This window comes from Rhineura floridana, chromosome 4, assembly GCF_030035675.1.
Source record: "Rhineura floridana isolate rRhiFlo1 chromosome 4, rRhiFlo1.hap2, whole genome shotgun sequence".
Classification (NCBI taxonomy): Eukaryota; Metazoa; Chordata; class Lepidosauria; order Squamata; family Rhineuridae; genus Rhineura; species Rhineura floridana.
Window position 1 is genome coordinate 14,275,993 of NC_084483.1, and position 21,455 is coordinate 14,297,447.

At 41.3% G+C, this 21,455-nt stretch overlaps 1 protein-coding gene across 11 annotated transcripts in view; it reads left to right on the forward strand.

Moving 5' to 3' along the window:
• Positions 1 to 21,455, forward strand: part of PLCB1 (phospholipase C beta 1) — a 689,597-nt gene that overhangs the window by 408,908 nt on the left and 259,234 nt on the right. For all 11 annotated transcript variants that reach the window (XR_009762119.1, XR_009762120.1, XM_061622530.1 and 8 more), the window contains 5 exons: positions 1,358 to 1,437; positions 8,476 to 8,529; positions 9,755 to 9,830; positions 14,892 to 14,992; positions 19,869 to 20,035. Coding sequence is in view for 9 of the 11 variants with exons in the window: in XM_061622530.1 (XP_061478514.1) it covers positions 1,358 to 1,437; positions 8,476 to 8,529; positions 9,755 to 9,830; positions 14,892 to 14,992; positions 19,869 to 20,035 (478 nt within the window). In the remaining 2 variants the exon portion in view is untranslated. The remainder of the gene's footprint in view (positions 1 to 1,357; positions 1,438 to 8,475; positions 8,530 to 9,754; positions 9,831 to 14,891; positions 14,993 to 19,868; positions 20,036 to 21,455) is intronic.

Genomic DNA, 21,455 nt, shown 5'->3' on the forward strand with positions numbered 1-21,455 from the left:
TTGCCTTTAGAGTTATGAAATAAATTAGACTTTGATGTGGGTTTCAGGGAGGGAAAAAAGGGAAGTGACAGCTTGCTAAGTTAATGTTTGTAAGACTGTATGCCAGGGGGTGGTGGATAGGCATGAAAGATAACTCCAAGATTTCAAGGTTGAATGACAGAAGTGTCAGCAGAGATGTGGGAATAAGGGTGAGAGGCAAAAGCAGAATATGTTACCTGTGATGGGTTCAGTGCAACTGCATCTCCCAGAGTGTGGGAACCTAAAACTGAAGCATGTCATTGCCTCTCCTTCAAAGTGACTTTACATCTGACTTTTAGGCCACAGTGTTCAAGTGGAGTAAATACCTGATTCTCCAAAGCAGAATTCTGTTTCTCCTTTTAATTCAGATTTTGAATTAATTGAACTGATCAGTGGTGTTCCCCTGCTGCCCACCAAGGGATTCAGATTATCATGTTGCTGCTGCGTCCTCCTGAACATGTTGATTTCTTATACACACAGCTTGGGGTCAAACATTATTAATGCTTGTGCCATAAAATTAATTCTAGAAATATATTTCTATCAGGCAGAGAGAGAAATATATTTCTATCAGGCAATTTGCCAGGGGAGATCATTCTACTACCTCCACATTCAGTTTTGGACAGGCGTATGCTTGCTTCAAGCACAATTAAAATCCATACTGAAATATATCAACTGCACAATGTTGTCCTAATGGAAACGAGTGTGTTATGTATATAAAGAAGTTATCATTTGGTTTATTCATTAACCTCTTTGAGGAAAGTTTAAACTTAGTCATTTGCTTTTGTACTAATCATGTTAAAAGAATGCTGGGGTAATTTAATGGCTAAGAGTTACAAATCATGAAGGCCTGGATTCAAATGTTACCTCTGCCAGGATCTCATAAGGTAACCTTTGGTAAGCCGCCCTTAACTACCTCCATCTGCAATACTGGAATGATAATACTGACCTACCTTACAGGTTTGTTGGAAAGATGATAAGATAATGTATATGAAGCACTTTGAACATACAAAGGCACTATATAAATACTAATTATTATTATTATTAAAACTTTGTTGTTAAAACTGAGCTACACTAATTTCTGCTAATCTCACCCTCCTGCTTCCCATAAACTCAGACAACACCTTCCACCTGTCCCTCCTCACCCTTTCACATGACCTTTAAGTAAAACTGTATCTGTTATGTAATACCTTTCTGACACCAATGATTTTCGCATAAAGAGGTTTAGCTGTTGGGCTTGTGTGCACTATTGTCAGTTTTCTTGGAATTCAAGTCCTGAAGGATTATTCCTGTGCCTTGTGCTTGGTTGAACATAAATGGCAATTCCTTTCTCTCTCCTTAGGAATGGTCGGAGGAAATCTTCAGTCTGGCAACAAACCTGCTGGCACAGAACATGTCAAGGGATGCTTTTCTGGAAAAAGCGTAAGTGACAAAGCACTTACTGTGAAGGATATTACTTCTCTTTGTTGTGTGTCAGCTTCCTGTTTCTTTGTTAGAATGATTGCTACCAGTTCTTTACACAGTGATGGGCTACTTCTATAAACATGCTTTTTCCACTTTCCCATTGGCCCAGCTCTCACTGAGGTGGTAAACATGTGTCTTTGTACCACTTTAAACTACTGGTGGAACATTCTTTGTGAAAATACTACTGCTACTATTACTACTCAAAATAATAACAAAGATTATTATTATTAATAATATTAATATTAAAAATGCCTCCCATCTTGACAGCTAGCATATTAGGGAGAATGGTGGTAGCTTAGCCTTTTCCCTGACATGTTGGCTTTATAGATGCAAAGTTTGCTTGCTTTTTTTTTTTAATTAAAATAGTGGAGCACTTAGTCATGCGAGCCCCTACTTGCAGTCTGGGGTGGTACAACGATACACAGGTCTGCTGTCTCAACAAGAAATCGTTCTTGCAGTTAAAAACAAGAAGAGATCATCTTATTTGAACTCTTTCTGGATAGCAGTAAAAAAAAAAAGTATTCTACCATCATGGCTTCATTTTGGTTTGAACTGGAACTTGGTTCCTGCCACTGATTACACCATTCACTGTTGGGTAGTGCCCATTAGGAGTTGTAGGGTGGAAGGCAGAGGCCAGTGGTAGGTAAAGTCAGAGCCAAAGGCAGGCAGAACTATGCTGTGACTGGTTGTAAGTAAGATCGCAGGCAGGTGAGGGCTGGCTGATGACATACCGATGTTGGTGGGGCAGTGCCCTATTCAGCCTAATGGATCAGCCTCCACTGACAACATTGAACATCATCAGCACTGGCATGAGGCAGAATGGGATGGCTGCCTCAGGTGGCAGATTTGAGACATTATTAAGGGGTGGCAAATTGCTCCGTGTTTTGTTTTGTTTTGGTGACAGGGAGTGCTTTCTTTTGTGTCTGTGTGTGTGTGTTGACTCCTGCCTAAAACACAAAGCAGGTCCTCTTAAACGTATAAGTGAGTAAGTGATACTTTATTAAAGCAGAGTAAAGGGATGACAGACTCAGAGGCACGGAAGAGCCAGATACAGTTCAGGAACTTTTACAAGGCAAAGGGTTAGTCTGGTCTAGGTGCAAGGGCCGGGGTCCCCAAGTCCAAGATCAGTAACAAGAATTCCAAGGCTTCATGGGAACGGCAAAGTTGCTCCAACAAAGTTTCCCAACCCATCCGCCACACTTTTAAGCAGAGGTGAAGAATGCCCATTTGCTCACAAGAATCCCTGCTCCTGTGGGAGTTCCTAGCCTGAAGGTGGGTGCTGTGTCTGGAGAGATATGTATCCTTTTTTCTCTTGCCTTTTCCTGGGAGAAGACGCTGGGCCCGCTTCCACTTCAAAATCCTCATGCCCTGTTACAGAGCATGCCCAGTAGCCCACCCCATCCCCCAGGTGGGCAGCAGGCTCAGAGAGCCCCCTCTACTCCACAGGTGGAAGAGAGGAAGCCTCTGTGTTTCCTAGGGCTTCAACAGTGGAGCTGGGCGCGTCCAAAGGGAGGGGAGCTGCTCCATCAACTGGGCTTTGCTCCATTGTCTCATCTCCCTCTCCCTCCCATTTGTCATCCTCACCCTACAGAGCCTGCCATTCCTCGGCAGAATCTCAGTGTTCACAGGGAATCATGTCAGTGTGGGCATGTGTGTGCCTATGTAAATATTTATGTCTTTTTTTGAGCACCCAAAGCTTACAACAATCAAATTTTAAGACAAAAACAATTGAGTATGAATTTTTTTGTCCCAGTTACCAAAATGTATTTGGTTCATGCATTTTTCATTAGAACGAAACCTCTGCAAGCTATGTTTGTTTTTATGTTTCTGGTGATCAATTGCATTTGGATCGATAAATATAAATGCTTTATCAGGGATTGCATTAGTGCAGTATAGCAACCATTTTGTGGAGGTCTACAAGCCAAAGTTAGTGTTTTTGTATTCAAACAGGTTAAGCAGTTTTCGTCCATGAGTAAAGTGAGTTTTCTATTTCATTCCAGGTGTTAACATTTCATAAAAGCAAATTACTTTCTTTTCCAGATGTAGTAGTGAATAAATTAACAAAGGACTGAGCGGTGAGAAGAAAGCCTTTTGGCTCCATTTTAGGTGCTCTTTGATTCGAGTGTCGCAACAAAAAGTCAATTTGGTGTTGCTATAAACAATTGAATGTCAGAAAACTTTGCTGATCTACTGCATATCTCCCACAGATCTACCAATATATCCTGATCTACCTTCTGCTCACCCCGGGTTTAGGGAAACAAGGCAGGATCATTAAGCACAGTTTGACATTAGCTTGTTTTCCTAAACCATAACTAAACACTAAATGTAAATATACTGCCTTCAAGTGATTCTGACTTATGGCGACCCTTGGAATAGGGTTTTCATGAGGCTGAGAGGCAGTGACTGGCCCAAGGTCACCCAGTGAGCTTCATGGCTATGTGGGGATTTGAACCCTGGTCTCCCAGGTTGTAGTCCAACACCTTAACCACTATACCACACTGGCTAGCCACCATTTATCCAGATTTGGATAAGTAACCGGGGTTAGCTGAAAACAGGAGCAAAATATTCCAGTATCCTCATCACAGCTGTGCTGGAGGGAGGTGAACACATGAGCCTGAGGCTTTTTTATGTTTGTACATGCAACCATTGTGTTAAGGTAAAAGCCAAAAGCATTTTCCACCTAAATTAGACTGCCAAAATGGGGAGGGGGGAAGCTAACAAGGAGGGACCTTTTGTGAAAAGACTGTCGGTACCAATTCTGGTACTGAAAACTAATTCCTAATGTGATCAGAGGCACCCTGTTTTTAATTGTGGTGTGGTGTAGTGGTTAGAGTGCTGGACTATGACCTGGGAGATCAGGGTTTGAATCCCCACTCAGCCACAAAGCTTGGGCCAGTCACTACCTCTCAGCCTAACCTACTTCACAGGTTTGTTGTGGGGATTAAATAGGGAGAGAACCATGTATGCCACCTTGAGTTTCTTGGAGAAAAGTGGGATATAAATGCAATAAATAAATAAAATAAGTATTATTATTTGCCTTGTGCATCATTGGCTGATAAAAAAAGCTAGAACTATAGTTTGGAATATTACAAAAGGAAAAAGGGATGGGAAGGGGAAAAACAATCAAATTTTTATTACAGTGGACCAACCATTAAACAAAGAACAAAATATAAAGTGGAGGTAGAAGGATCTGTCCATTTCAGTTCTCTCAGTTTTTCAGTTTTCCAATCTTAAATTCAGTTCTCCACATTTCTCAAGCAATTTGCAATATTTTTCTTTAAACATGAAAATTCTTCAGTATTTTAGTGCAAATTTCTCCTAATACATTTTTGTATGCAATTTTGTCTAGTGCACAGTTTTTGCAAGTGGTTTCTCCTAATAAAATGCATTTTGCATATTTTTCATTTTTATGTATAATTTCTTCTGTTAAATGCATTTTTGTAAACATTGGTTCGTTAGCGAACTGCATCACAAAATTCAGATAAGTGTGAATTTCAAAGGATGGCTGTGTTTCACTTCTCTTACTGTTTTTGAAAGTGTGAATTTTATATTCTCGGCTCTAAATGTAAACTGAATTGAATTTCTTACCCATCTCTAATATAAATAATATAAAATCTCAGTCACAGTAGAACCAATTATCCATTATTAGAAGTGACAAGTCAGGAACTAACAATCACAGCAGGTCTGAGAGCTATTACAACATTCAGATATATTCGTGTTTGGTAATAGATTTAATAGACCTCTCAAGGAAGATACTGAAAAGAGGCTCTAAGGATCTACCAGGAAACAGATTCATAAGGGGATAAATTATGTGTTCTCTAATCTCTTGATATAATCTATAGTAGAAGAACATATAAGAGAGGCTGTTTCAAGCAAGGACAGCACCTATCCTTGAGGGAAATATTTGCAGATCTGCCTTCTAGAATCTTGACAGGTAAAATGTTAAAACATGCTCTTTTGTACTGAGGTATTGTTAGAAAATGTAGATATAGCATTCATTTGTTAGAGGTAGCTCAGGCCCATTAACCGGAGCGTACACAGAGAAAAACAAGCAAACTCAGGCACCAAATTCCTAATGTTACAAGGTTCTTCTAATGATCATCTTAGAGGGAAGTGAGCTGTATTACAGAATTCGAATCTGGAGGTCACCACAGCATGAACAACGGAGGCCAGATCCTATGCAAACCCATTTTCATATGTACAAGCTAGCTATACTGACAAATGTGGGAGACTTCAGAGCCATTTCAGTCGTTCTGCTGTGTGTAAAGGGCATGCCCTAAGACCTTGGCACTGTTTAATGTTATAAACAGTAAGATTCAGACTGATCTCCTTTGGTGTTTTCACTGTGCTATCTATTATTAGTCAAACAATAAAGTGATACAAGATTTCCACTTCCCCTTCTTAATCTCTGAAGTCTTTACTGAGTGGAGAAAAACTGTAAATCTATTCATGTGAAGTTTGTAGGCTCGATGTGTTGATTCAGAGTGCTTTGGAACAAAAGTACAAAGGGTGTTGATGAGAATATCCTAGGACAAAAATAGCAGGTGCTTTTTCCCTTCCACATTAAAGAGGAAATACCTAAATATATCCAAGTTTCTCTGAAGTCATATTGATGATTTATTATGCTCAAGGATGGTCTGAATTATGTTGAAACTTAGGAACTAAACTACATTGTACACACAAATATATGTCACAGGACCTTGATGCCATTTGTATTTTTTTTAAAGCAAAAGAAATCAACAGAGAAGTGTGTGTGTTTAACCCTTTCTCTGCCCACTGTGTCTTTGTGCCACATCTGCCCAGTCACTAACATCATCACCCTGCAGGGTTCCAAATGCTTGTTTCTCGTAGTGTTGATGAAATACTTGGTGAAAAATCTACTGGACTAGGATAAGTGTTGCAAACTATCCTGGCAAAACAACGAGCAAAAGAGATGGTGATCAGGCTTATAGGTTCGCTAAGAAAATCTAGGTATTACTGTGTTGTCAGTTTTTGTCAAGCTGCTTGCTGATTTGGATGAATTAGTCACAGCATTCACTGCCAAGAAAATGACAAACTTAATTTCAGCTGGTAATTTAGTGATACTCTTGTTTTACTTGGTCACTGACCTACTCTCTCCAGCCTATATGTGATATGTAAAGGAGTAGTAAGAAAGGCTTTTGTTCCTTCTGATGCTTGAGCTCCATGGTAGAGCATCCACTTTGCATGCCGAAGATCCCAGATTCAATCCCCAGTGTCTCCAGGTAGTGTTGGGAGAGAATGCTTTATGAAATCATAAGAACATAAGAAGAGCCTGCTGGATCAGGCCAGTGGCCCAATCCTCAGGAGCTGCTGCCAGTCAGTGGAGACACTTGTGGGGTAGATGGAGCAATGGTCTGAATCAATATAAGGCAGCTTCCTGTGTTGAGGTTAGGGGAGAGTATTGGACTTTAAATCCATTGAAGATCCTCTGCATAAATTCTAATTGTGTTAGCACCATTGGCTGAATATCTCCTCCTTTTCCCCACTCCTAAGCCAGCCTGAACTGGGAGTGGGTGAATGCTGGAATCTCATTGACCCCTTTCTCTCCCCAAAGTTCCTCCAAACCATGATAGCTTGCCTTAGTGCATGACACAAGGTGTTATGCATTGGCTATTATATAGATTCTCTATAGAGGAAATATCCCAGCTAGGAACATAGGAAGCTGACTTATACCAAATGAGACCATTGGTCCATATAGCCCAGTCTCCCTACACAGACTAGCAGCGGCTCTTATTTTATTTATTTATTTATTCAGACCATTTATATACCACTTATATATAAATAAAACTCTAAGCGATGTACAACATAAGTCAAAACATCTTAAAACAGCAGAAAAAAACCACAATCGATGAAACACAACTAAAGAGGATTTCTTCAGGATTTCAAACAGGTTTCAGACAAGGTGTCTCCCAACCCTACCTGGAGATACTGGGGATTGATCCTGGGACCTTTTGCATGCAATGCTGTACCACTGATCCGTTAATCCCTCCACCTCTCACCCTTATGTCTTGGGACTTAGAGCATACATTAACACCACCTGCATAGTCTTAACTAAGTTGTTTGAAACTCCTGCTGCAGATCAGGTATTTATAATCAAAAGGCTATATGATAAGCCATTAATGGGGATGGCTCACATGCAAAAAGGTTATAGCCATGGTAGCTGGTCATGTGAGTCCATTGTGATAATGAGGTATTAGCAGTCTCTTGCATTACAGGAAGCATGTGTTGTCCTTAATGATAGCCTACAGCTCTCCATCACTATTTACCCAATCTATACTCTCTATATAGATGTTCTCTGAGCTGCATGGGAACTGCTTATAACTGATGGCCACACTATGAGGATGAAAACTAATTGCACGAGTCTTTCCCGCAGAATCTGTGCGCACGCATAAACATAAACATACACACGCACACACCACAATATGAATTCTGTGGGCAAGTCCTATATGATTGGCTTCTGCTAATGTGGTTGGATCATTTAAATATTCTCCCAACTGCATGGGAGCTGATCCAGATGAGTAGCTCTGCCGCAACTGAGAAAACATCTCAAAGGTACCACCAATACTGGGGACTCACTTCAGCAAAATTTTGCCACAAACAGCTGGCAAATGGCAAAATGTTCATACTTGTGCCCCATTTTGAGTCATTGATCCTTAATGTGTACTATGTATTGCTTGAAGAATGTTGTAAAACGAGTTCTTCTTGGCAAAGGTCCGTCTTTGATTTATCTCCCTAAGGGGATTTGAGCACTCTCAGGATCTGCACTTAGAGATGTCATTGTACCTAAAGATAAACTTGCTTGAGGTTTGAAGACATTAAGCTTTTCTTGGAAATAGTGAGGCTTGAGAGATTATAATTTTCTTCTTCAAAAGAACAAAGTTCACGGTTATTTGATGGTCAGCACTGTGGAAAACAAAAGAAATTACTAATATTGTAGCAATGATTTTTTTATAAGCACCTTTTCTTTCTATTTAGATATACCAAACTTAAACTGCAAGTCACTACGGAGGGGCGAATCCCTTTGAAGAAGTAAGTTGTCCTCTCTTATAGAGTGTTTGCTTTTGTAGAAGCTTTTCATGCCATTGTATTTCGTGGATTGGCCTGATCTTATTACCCTGTGTGGCATTTAACAAACAGAAGCAAGTCTATGAAAGTTCATTCTACAGTACCATCACTCTGTTGTAAATCTTCTCACTGCAGTGGTCAAGCTGGGTCTAGGCTCTACCACTGCAGATGTGGAGCTCACAAAAATCCCCTGCTTCGGTCAGGGAAAAGGCCAAGCTTCTGCCTGCCAAAGGAATACTTTGTGTGGAGAAGCATTCATTTGTGAGCCCCCATCTGCTGTCTGAAGTGGTACAGCCCAGGAACAGTTTGACTACCTCCAGGACAACAAAGCCTCTGTTTCAGTAATGAAGAATCTGTAAATCTAGAGATGGAAATCTGTTCTGGGGGTGCTTTTGTATCCTAGATAGGAGCAAAGTCTCAGTTGATACCATGCTTGTATGGGACTTCCCCCGACCCAAGTGGCTGCATTCAGTTTGTTTTATGATTGCCACCCTATTAATTCCCTAGGTCTGTATTTGTGGAGCTGATAGAGATAAAGTTAGCACCAGCACTGGAGATGTTCTATCAGAACCATGAAGTTCTGTACCGCAACAGGGACTTCACCATTTATCTTGAAGATCAGGATGAGTGCTGAGCTGAAAGTACAGGAAATTCCTGTGCAAACATGCTTTAAGGGCCTCTTCCCATATAATTTTCATTTATTATTACATTTCTATCCCACCCTTCCTCCCAGAGGAGCCCAAGGTGACAAATACTTTTGATGTTTTTCATGTACAAAACTTAAGCTTTTTTTAAAGAAGTATCAATACATCAAAAAATGTAAATATGATGTGAATGTGTTAGTAATATATGTACCCTACAGATTCCTCTTGGAGAGCTGAAGTTGGCTGATGCTCCCTGTCGAACATATCCTTGGTGGCAAACTTTGTGTTTGTGTTTAAATTGGTTCTAAATTGCTTGACAAAAGCTTGAGGAATTAGCCATGATATTCAATTAAAAACCCATATGCCAGTAAGCATGTTGTACTGAGGAAAGCCTCATGAATGAGGCCGTTTTATGGGAGAAGGCAGTCCTTCAGACTTCCTGATATCAGATCATTAAAGCTTTATAGGGCAATACAGTCTACATCGAAGTCAGGACAGAGGGGCAGTGCAGATCTTTACTCCTTTGTTTATTTTCCACTTTGCAGCATCTATCGCTTGTTCTCCTCAGACAGAAAGCGTGTCGAGACTGCACTGGAAGCTTGTAGTCTTCCATCTGCCAGGGTAAGCCATGAAACCTACCCATTCCTCTCAACTCCAGCCTTGAATTGAAATGTTGGTTTAGACTCCACTGTAGTTCTATCCAACCAATCAGCTGTCAGTTCTAGTGTTTGTTAGGCTTGTTTTCGGGCCTCTTGGTACATAATGGTCACTCAGACATTTAAAAATGACTTGGCAGTTCTTTCCTTGATCCTGTGTAACCACCTCATTATGTGCTTGCTAGATACTGATTGCTATTACACTGAGTCAGTCTTAGGATACGAAAGATGTCAAAGCATTGGCAGGATTTTTAGATATTCCAGGGAAATGTATTCAGTGAGCTTGAATATCACATCATGTTCTTAAACAAGACAGGAAGCCCTCCTTTTTGAAGCTTCCCCAAAACAGCTGAAAATATTTATTTATTTATTTTATCCCGCCCTTCCTCCTAGCAGGAGCCCAGGGCGGCAAACAAAAGCGCTAAAAACACATCAAAACAGACCTTAAAATACACCAAAACAAAACTTTAAAAACATTTTTTAAAAGCTTTAAAAACATCTTTAAAAAAGGATTTTAAAAAATTGTGTTTTTTATTTTTATTAAAAAAAACATATTAAAAAGCAATTCCAGCACAGATGCAGACTGGGATAGGTCTCAACTTAAAAGCTTATTGAAAGAGGAAAGTCTTCAAAAGGTGCCAAAAAGATAACAGAGATGGCGCCTGCCTATTATTTAAGGGGAGGGAATTCTACAGAGTAGTTGCAGCCACACTAAAGGTCCGTTTCCTATGTTGTGCGGAACAGATGTAATGATAAGATGGTATCTGCAGGAGGCCCTCACTTGCAGAGTGCAGTGATCAACTGGGTATATAAGGGGTAAGACAGTCTTTCAGGTATCCTGGTCCCAAGCTGTGTAGGGCTTTGTACACTAAAACTAGAACCTTGAACTTGGCCCAGTAGCAAATGGGCAGCCAGTGCAATTCTTTCAGCAGCGGGATGACATGTTGATGATACCCTGCCCCAGTGAGCAGTCTCGCAGCCACATTTTGCACCAGTTGCAGCTTCCAGACCAACCTCAAGGGCAGCCCCACAAAGAGTGCATTACAGTAATCCAACCTGGAGGCTCATACTTCTATTGAGATATAGGAGAGACAGCTGCTACAGCAGCCAATCCTAAACATGCTTTTTAGTGGAACATGCTCCCGTGGATTGTAGCCTGAAGAGAGGAATCTTGATCCTGAAAGTGCTGTGAATTTTCCTCCCCCCTTTTTTTGAAATTCCCTTGGGGGAAAGGGGATGAGAGGACAAAGGGATCAACTACTTGGAAATAACTTATGGTTTGCAATTAGAATTTTGGGGGAAAATGAAACACTGATTATTGATTTATAGGATTATGAAGCATTGGGTAGGCCAGACCAATCTGCTGACAGCTATTATGCTAATTTCTAGCTATATAATATTTTCCTAAGCTGTCACATGGGGGTGCGGTGGGGCCGCAAGATGGATGGCGCCAAGCAAGTGAGGGGGGCAGCTGGGGGCAGGCCAAGTGAGGCGAGTGGGCAGTTGTGGGGCTGGTGAATGAGGTGAGTGGGTAGGTGTGGAACAAGCAGGCAAGTGGCCAGGGGGAGGATGAGCAGCCGGGGAGCAAATGGTGGTGGTGGCGGCAGCCACAGGTAAACAGAGATGGGGAGGCAGCCTAGGTGCTATGTGTGGAACTCCACAACACTGCCATTTGTCAAAGGGGCAATGACAGTGTGGACCAGTGATTCAGAATAGGAACAGGCAAGGAGCATTAGCGGGCCTATGGCGGCTGGCATGAGCCAACACCTGAAGGCACTGGAGGAATTGTAAGGGGGTGGTGAGAGGAGTGAGGCATCTCAAGGCCATTTGTGGGTGCCTGGGGGGCATATTTGTGAGTGTGTATGTTTCAGGGTCTCTGTGGGTGTGAATCCATGTTTGTGGGGGGGGGTTCCTGGGTGTGTGTGTGTTTGGGGTGCCTGGGGTATGTTTGCTTGGGAGTTGGGGATTGGCGAGCAAACTGAGGAGGGGGAGAGCCACCCCAGCAGGGAAATTAAAACCTAAAGACATACAGAAAACCAGATTATGTCAAAATCAGTGAAGAAAATAAAACTGAAAATAGTGCTTCATATCAGGAACTATTATGAAGATTTTGTTTTGTACTTTTGATTTCCTCTTCTGTAAGTAAACTTAGATTGAAGCAAAATGGGAAGTATGTATGTGAATCTGAATATTCTCCTTTTACTTTAGTTCATAGTTGGTAACAATGGAGAAGAGAACATTTTTAGCTTGGTGTAATCAAACAAAAGATGTTATGTTCTTAAAAGAAGTCTGACAATGAATTATCACATGTTATGCTGGTCATATTTTCTTGGTCACAGGTCATTTGCCAGAAAATCATTACCATAAGCTTGACATTTGCACACGAAACATTAGCTCTTAATGTATATTGCTGCAAATGGATATTATTAAAGTATTTAATTTGTCTGTGGCATACTTATTTTTGTAAGGAAGATCAATCCAGTTAACAAACAAAACCTTTAGTGTTAATTGCAGCTCAAATAATGTTAGCTAAATCACAAAATATTGTGTAAAGAAGCTTTACAAACGTTATGCTGGTCACTATGGAATTACCTGTGTGTGTTTGTGTGTATGTGTGTGTGTGTGTTTGTGTCTGTGTGTGTCTGTGTGTGTCTGTGTCTTTCCTTTAATTACAGTAGGGCCCCACTCATATGTTCAGGCCCCTGCCGAAAAGTGAAAACCACCAGAAAGTGGGGCCCTATTCAGCTGGAGTGTGCAATCAGCTGGAGCGCAGGGAGCTCCAGCCACCGTGCTCCAGCTGACAGTGATCAGCTGGGGCGCACAAGCTCCCCGCCCTACAGTTGATCGCGTGCTCCTGCTGATCAGCTGGAGCGCACGATCAGCTGGAGCGCACGATCAGCTGGAGCGCACGATCAGCTGGAGCGCACGATCAGCTGGAGCGCACGATCAGCTGGAGCGCACGATCAGCTGGAGCGCACGATCAGCTGGAGCGCAGGGAGCTCGAGCTCTCCAGCTGATCGCTGTCAGCTGGAGCGCGGTGGCTGGAGCTCCCCGTGCTACAGCTGATCGCCCTGCTGGTGCCGCCATATTAGCAGAACACAGAAAAGCGGGGCACCCACAAGCGGGTCCCTACTGTAGGCATTAGAAAGTGACTGTCATTGAGAGAAGAGCAATTGAAGCTTCCAGGAAATTTGAACCCTGCCCTTTAATTAGAAAGAGATTTATGACAAACAGTGGCAAACAGTATCCACTCCCTCTAGGGCAGGAACCCATCAATTTCACAAAGGCATAGAACACAAAAGCCAATCAGAGAAGCTTATGATGGTTTTCAGATCTTCTGCTTATTAATTACCATCTCTGCAGGCTAGTCTGATAGAAAATGGGAAATTCCTTTAGAGCAGTGGTTCCCAAATTTTTTCTCCCCACAGACCACTATAAAATTGTTGAGTGTCTTGATGGACCACGTAATGATTTTTCTGTCTGACATAGCAATTGTAATTCACTGTGCTTTTTTTTTTATTTCTTATATGTTGTATTTTATTGTATTACAATAAAATACAATATAAGAAATAAAAGAAGGAATAAAATACAATTAAAAGTAATATGAACACTTAATGGATGTGCCGCCTCCCATCTTCAATCACAGATCTACAGACATGCAGCAGATCACCTGAATGACACTCACAGACCACCTGAATGAAGCACATGGAGCATTTATGGTCCGCGGACCACTTTTTAGGAATCCCTTATTTAGAGCAATTCCTTGTAGTTAAAGGCAGCAGAGCAACAATTAACTAGCAGGAAGTAATCGGTGGGGACAGGAAAGTAGTTTTGCTGTTGATTGACCAATGAGGATCCACTAAGGAAATAAGACATACAAAAAAGTGGTTGGAACTTCCCGTGTGCCAACGTGGCTAGCTTCTACAATGGAAGTTGGGCCTAGAGTAATAGATGTTAGCTAGACTTTAAAGATCATGGTGACTGTGCCCAGTTTGTAACCATTCCCAATTTCTGATTCCTTTGTCTCTGTTGTATTCAACAGAACGAGCTTCATAATCTTTTGGGGTTTTTTTAAGGTAATCTAGCAGCCATAGAGACCCTCCGTGGCGCAGAGTGGTAAGCGGCGGTAACGCAGCAGAAGCTCTGCTCACGGCCGGAGTTCGATTGCAACGGAAGGAGGAAGTCGAATCTCCGGTAAAAGGGGTCGAGGTCCACTCAGACTTCCATCCATCCGTGGTCGGTAAAATGAGTACCCTGCATATGCTGGGGGGTAAAGAAAGGCCGGGGACGGAACTGGCAATCCCACCCCATATATACGGTCTGCCTAGTAAACGTCGCAAGACGTCACCCTAAGAGTCGGAAATGACTCGCACTATAACTGCGGGGACACCTTTACCTTTTTAGCAGCCATAGTGTTTCATTACATGTCATCAAAATACATGGGTGGAAAGATTCTTTGAGCTGCTTTTTTGTGGAGTGTTGATTAATGGTGATATTATGATTTACCTCTTTTTGTTTGCAGAAAACTAAATCACATTTGTAATCTTTGCTCCACTTATGAGCACACTGCAGCTGGATAGTTTACATAATTGTTCGGAGACAAACTAGGGAATGGGATGGTTGTACATATATTTTGCATGTTTGTTCTGACTGTAGGCCTATAGCTCCCAAGTGTAGCTTGAGACACCTCCGAAATCAACTGAAGGGGGGGGATGCAATCTATGATTGCTGCAAGCACAGTTAACTCACAGAAGAGCGGAGATGTCAGGATGTTGGGAAGGAATGGGTGAAAGGAGTGTGTGTACGGAAGCAGCATATGGAGTTAGCATTTCACACATATGCAGACTCTCAGTGAAGCACCGAAAGGTGTACAAGGCAAGTGAATAGAAAGTAGGCAAAAGTGTAATGACTGAGTAGTGCATCCTCTAGTGTAGCACTGAGATAAAGATCTAGATTAAAGGGGTGGTGGTGTTATTCAGTCTGAGAAACTCTGCTTTACATGCTTTATTTGAATTACTTTCCATAGAATGATTCGATTCCTCAAGAAGACTTCACTCCAGAAATATATAGAGAATTCCTGAGCAACTTCTGCCCTCGACCTGAAATTGACCACATCTTCCTAGAGCTGTAAGAAATTATGGAAACCTTCATTTTTGTTTGCTGCTTATTTGTTGTTTATCTTTGGTCAACCGGTAAAAGGCATTCTGCAAGCTCAACACAAACACACAGTGAGAGCAAGAATAGATTCACTAATTAGCAAAAAACCTTGCAGTTTAAGAACATACTTATAGCCAACAGATCTTTCTACCAAACTTTAAAAAGCAGGGGAATTGGGCAGCTATAGTGAATGCACCAGGGGAGCAGGAGACCTGACCTCCTTTCTGAGATATTGGACTGCCCCACAAATTTGTCAAAATGTGAACACAATTTGGGTTGGTGTTTCACAGTCCAATCCACGTCCTGCGTAGCTTGGAATAATTTGGTAATATGTGCCAAATTCCATGTAACATAGAGAAGGAGAGGGAAGGAGGGTATTGGAAGGGGACGGGGGAGGAGGAAGGAGGGGCAAGAGAAAGGGAATAGGAGGGAGGAAGGGGAGGGCAGGTTTGATTATGGCATGCTTTTTGAGTTCAATAGGATTTACTCCTGTACAATCATGCTTAGGATAGGTGAAACTGACCTGGGGGAGGGGGGCAGGAAGGGGAGGGAGGAAGGGGGAGGGGAGGTTATTGGGTGGGTGGGCATTGGGCAGAAGGAAAGCCCCTTTCCAAAAGGAAAACATTGTGAACAATATCATTCTTCTTCAGCGTTCCCCCACCTTTTTATTTTACATCAGCCACATGTCGTCTCCCACCCTGATTTAGACCAAAGTTGCCACTGGTCACATCCATACCAGACCTTTATTCCACTTTAGACAGTCATGGCTTCTCCCCAGAAATCCTGGGAAGTGTAATTAGTGAAGGGTATTGAGAGTTGCTAGGAGATGCCCTGTTTCCCTCACACAGCTTCAATCAGAGCGGCTGACTGTTAAACCACTCTGGCCACTGGAGCTCTCTCAGGGGAATAGGAGTCTTCTCTTAGTACCCTTCACAAACTACACTTCCCAGGATTTTTTAGGGGAAGCCATGACTGTCTCACGTGAAATCAAAGTCTGTTGTGGGTGTGCCCCCCTGATTAGGCAAGCCCAGCATCTATGAGTCTGGCTTTTAGAACACTGACACTTGGTTCTTACTGAGCATGTCCGATGTTATCATTGAGTTCCATGTAGAATTTCTTAAATTAATTTAAAATCAGGCAGGCATTTTTTTAACTTTTAAACTGCAGAAAATGAAGGTCAGAGTATGGGGCAAGGTCAGTAATAGGGTTACAGGTACTCTGTGAACATGGCTAATGTTTAATTAATTTCAACAAATTATGAAAACTCTGACAGAAAAAAGTCCAAAAGTGGTCTGTTTTTTTTCTCCCTCTTTTTACACTTTGAACTCTTGATTCTCTCTGCCTGTTTTGTGTATAGCCATTAAAATTTATGCTGTTGTTAAGCAAGTTTTTCTGAGTTCAGGACTACGTTTTCTAAGGTTTTGTTTTGAAGTGAGCTTATGGGAAGCATCAGAATGGCATGGGGGTATTTTCCATTTAACATTGCGGAATGCAAGAAATCCATGCTGGCTATAGTATTATTTTTGGCTTTTCCAGTTCTGTCAAGGACCAAGAGGTCATTTTCTCTAAGGTTTAGACATTGTTTTATATTGCTTGGACTTGAACAGGAAATTATTCATAGAGGAGTATAACTGTTCTTCATCCTGGCATATTCCAGTTTAAATAACTGGGCAGTGGGAGCAGCTGGTGAAGGAGAAGATGACACAAGCAGTATGTGTTAGATAACAGCATCTCCCACCCCCCAAAAGCTAAAGAAGTTGCAGGGGGAATACAGTGCACTGGATTGCACATGCTTCAGCAGAAATTAGCAAACAACTGGGCTCTTGTTATTTCATACTCTAATGCTTTGCAACACCTGGAGCAATTGTAATTGTAATATTTAATGTGTCCCTTTCCTGTGGCTTTAATACTTGTGTCTCTGATACTGAACTCTGCCAGATTTAGAAGCTAATCACACATTAACTACAAAGACATGTAAGAGAACACTGACACCCTCATAAACATGTATTTGAAACCTTGTGGAGTGGAAACTATGAGGAGAATGATTTGGAATAGACAAATGGGTGGAGAAAGGTTTAAGCAGTGTCTCCCCAACTTCTCCTTCCCAAATTTCCCCTCCTGAAGATGCTTTCGTTTTAGGAAACTAGTATCAGGACTTTCTTATACACATTTCCTTGTGGCACATAGTCAGCCACATAGAATCCATAGCTTGATTTCCTTATCTTGGACAATAAGAAAACTTAAAGAAGTTCACTGATAGAGATTTGCCCATCCCTTCCTCCATGCACCCCTCCCCGAGATGCAGCCACCTGCATCTCTTAAACAAATCTCTGGAGGATCAACCCCCCCCCCAACAACATGGGGTGGGCTTCAGAAGACAACCAGGGGGAGATGTGGACAGGAACATTCTTTCCATGTACTTCCTTTAATTATCTTTGGATCCTTATATTATAGGAATGTCTCTGCTTACTGTTATTATTACTTACTCATTTTATTCCTGCCATTCCTCCCAAGGGAGCCCAGGGCAGCTACAATCTTCTTTTCTCAAAAGGATGTTGATACGGCTTCTAAACCACTATTCCTTCTCACTGCTAAACCATGGGATACAGATGATACATGATGTATCATGGGATACATGATGTGCACTACTGTGATGGTGAATTACCTTAATGCATATTTGAGTTTAGCCTGCAGGCACAAACTTATAGTGATAGCCGATAATACGTGATTCATGGAGTGTCTTGAGCTCAGCTTGTCGTATGAGTGTGTGTGAGAGAGAAAGTCTGGGTCAAACAGAGGAACTGGGTGTCAAGTGAGACACTTTAATCCTGAGGCAAATTGTTCCAGTTGATGTTGGCCAAGCAATAGGAAATAATCACTGCCTATCAGCAAATGCTCAGTTTGCTTGTAGATGACCAAATTCTCACACAATGAGAGGTGCAACATGGGCCATTTTTAAATGTCTCCTGGTCTGTAATTGACACCTCTTTTCACATATAATTATATGAAAACAGGTGTCTGCCACAATATCTGCATATTTAGTTGAGCAATTATATATAATAACAAACCACTTACACGGTGGCGATACATTGACGACATCTTTATGGTCTGGACAAATGGTAAAGAGAGTTTGGAACAATTTAAAAATTACATCAACTCTATCCATCCCTCTATTAAGTTTACATTTAATAGTACAAATGACAATCCGCACATCCCTTTTCTGGATGTCTTTCTCACCATTGAAAACAACAGAATAGCCACTGATCTCTACAGCAAACCCGCTGATGCCCACACCTATTTAAACTGGAAATCCTGCCATCCTAGGCATATAAAGAAGAACATTGTGTATAGCTTAGCTCTGAGAATCAAACTTAGATAAATACCAGAGAAGGAACAGTGAACTTAAAGAACACCTTCTTCTAAGAGAATATTCTCTACATATTCAATCACCAATCAAGGGTCTCATCCTTGTCACTCCAAATGCTGTATCTCCTGTGTGTACCTCAGGGAAACAGCCACTTTTACAAGCACTAGGACAGGCAGGACATATTACATCAAACAGAACATCACCTGCAGGTTCTGCAATATAGTTTACATCATTGAGTGCAAAAGACCAGGATGTCATATCCAATATGTAGGAAAGACCACAACTGACCTACGCATGCGCTTCAGGAACCACAAGTTGGCAATTTTGACAAAAAAAGTGGAGCAACCAGTTGCAAAGCATTTTAACATCGAGGGTCACAGCCTGTTGGACTTTTCCATTACAGCGATAGAGATGCCAGCAGATCCAGCAGCATTGACCAAAAGGGAGAACTTTTGGATTTACTCTCTGGACACATTGGCACCACATGGCCTGAACCTGGAGGACAGTACCACCACGACTTAGCTTCTGCAAATGAAGCCCCTCTGAGCATTCCATCCTCAAAGCTCTATAACTGCCACCTTCGCAACAGCATTTGTATGTTGGCAGCTGATGAAGGCGGAAGCTGAAACGTTTTGTTAATATAATAAAAACCTCTGTTTGGTTAATCAAAATTACGTTTATGTGTGTGTGTGTATATATATATATATATATATATATATATATATATATATATAGGCCAAGTAGTAAACAGCTGACCGGCAAATTGTGACGCATCAAGTTATATAAGTAGCATCAACCTGTATGTCACGTGCTGCTGCCAACTGTGCATTTGGCTCACAAGATGCCATGTTTGTCTGTGTCTGTGGTTCTTCCTTTTCCCTTCTACTTTAAGAGCAACTGGACCTTTGACACTAAAAGCAATCTTCAGGTATGGCCAGCCAAGCCCAGCTGTTTCCAGTGCTATTTCACCCAGGTTGTAGATCAAAGAAAAGCAGCAATATGTAATCAGTTCCTGTGCTTATTTTCCTGCGGAAATAGGAGGGTGCAAGTAGAGATCAGTTAATGTGTTTTGTCTCTTCTGTGGGCCAGGGAAGCGTTGGCAGGGAATTAGCCATGAGATCAGCCACCTTAGTACTGCTATGGCCAATGGTGGCTGCTCATCCCACCTCCCTTTGTGTCTTCTAGCTTTAAGGCCTACAGACAGAAAAGAAGCAATGAGAGAACATGTTATTTCTCATTTACAGGTTTGCATTAAGAAATTAGGAAGTAGATATCTACCCATGTACCACTCATTTGAGTTCCATTCCATTCCACTCCCCCCATTCCATTAAGGCCAGAAGTAGAACATGGGCTAAGGAGGCCATTTCATGCATGTTAGCTCAAACCTACTGATTTCAAGAGAAATATTGTAAAATGGGAGTGGGAAAACGATGCACTTGGTAATCCTTTTCTTTTTCTTTCCATTTCAATTTTTTGTAGTGGTGCCAAGAGCAGACCGTATCTTACTGTTGACCAGATGATGGAATTTATAAACTTGAAGCAGCGAGACCCACGGTTAAATGAAATTCTTTATCCACCCTTGAAGCAGGAACAGGTCCAGCAGCTGATTGAGAAATATGAACCTAATAATAGTCTGGCTAAGAAAGGTCAGTAATGTTCATTATCTTCAGTATTCTGCTGCTAATTTCAAGCAATGAACACATTGGTTCAAATCTAATCATACTTCCAGCTGGATGACTGAAGATTTGACAGCCTTGAAGTAGTTAAAATGTAAATACATTATTTGGAACTTATGTGTAGAGGGGATGGGTTAGTTTCCCTATTGCTTTTCACTTCATAGGGAAGATAATTCAGAGCATGCAAACTTAATCACTGGGACAATAATTATTCACTTGAATTTGAAAGAAGTGACGTGAAAGCCATATGAAAACTTTGAACTGGAACAAAAAATTTTGCTGCTTGATAATGCTAGTGGTGGTAATAGCACTGCCTTCGGTATGTTGATAAAGTGTTTATGCTAAGTGGACTTCAGAATGGATAAATGTATGTTGTGTCATAAGCGGGAAAGATTGGGGGGGGGATTTTGGTAATGTTACTAGCAATGTTGGGCTTTCAGCCAAAATGTATTGTTCAGCATTGTTCAGATAAGCAATGCAATAGCCTGGAGACAGTGTTACATTTACTGAGACTTCTTGCTTCATTCTCATTGTAGTATTCTACAGCCTTTCCTGTTTTTTAAAGTCATCATATTGGATAATATTCTAGAGGCATAGAGGACAAAAAAGCTGATTCATTGTGAAAAAAAATACTTTGATGTAGAGTTAGTAGAGCTAAACTTGAACGTCATGTGTAGCTTTGAGTCATATTTACTAGAAGTTGGTCGTCTTTTATTCAGTTTTGCAGGATCACTAAAGTACACAATTCTATTTTCAAAAGGTATACATTTATTAAATGTCTTGTTAAGAAATAGAGTTAATGATAGGAATGACTTTAATAATTAGACTTTAATAATAATTTGAACTTCTACAAAGCATCACTTCTTATGAAAATGGATATCTTTAGGGATGTTCATATGTTATGCTGATCTCAAATACAGGAGACTGTATACATAATCAGCTGTATTGTGTGAATAACAGTACATGTTGATTTTCAAAGTCAACACAGGAATTAGGCCCCTCAAAAGTATAGGGTTGTATCCAGTGTAGTCCTTGCATGAGTGGAATGACTTCTGCTTGTGCAACAGAACTTCTCCTTCGTCTTCTACTCCTGTATGCCCGCTGGAACCACTACCCACCTCAAAATTCTGCTCTGGGATTTCCTCCAACCTTCCAGAGCAGATTTGGGGTAGGGATGCAGGAGACATACAGAGGGAGGAAAGTGACATTCTTGGATTCAAACCATAGACTATAAATTGTAGGTACTGCTGTACTTGTACTGAATGTACCTGGCTTTGATTGTCTGTAGTGTTCTTTTGTTTCATATGATTGTAATCACGTTTGCATCATTTATCTGTTTAAATACTGCTACAAAGACGATCCAAAACAACAGGATTCCCACTTGAAGATT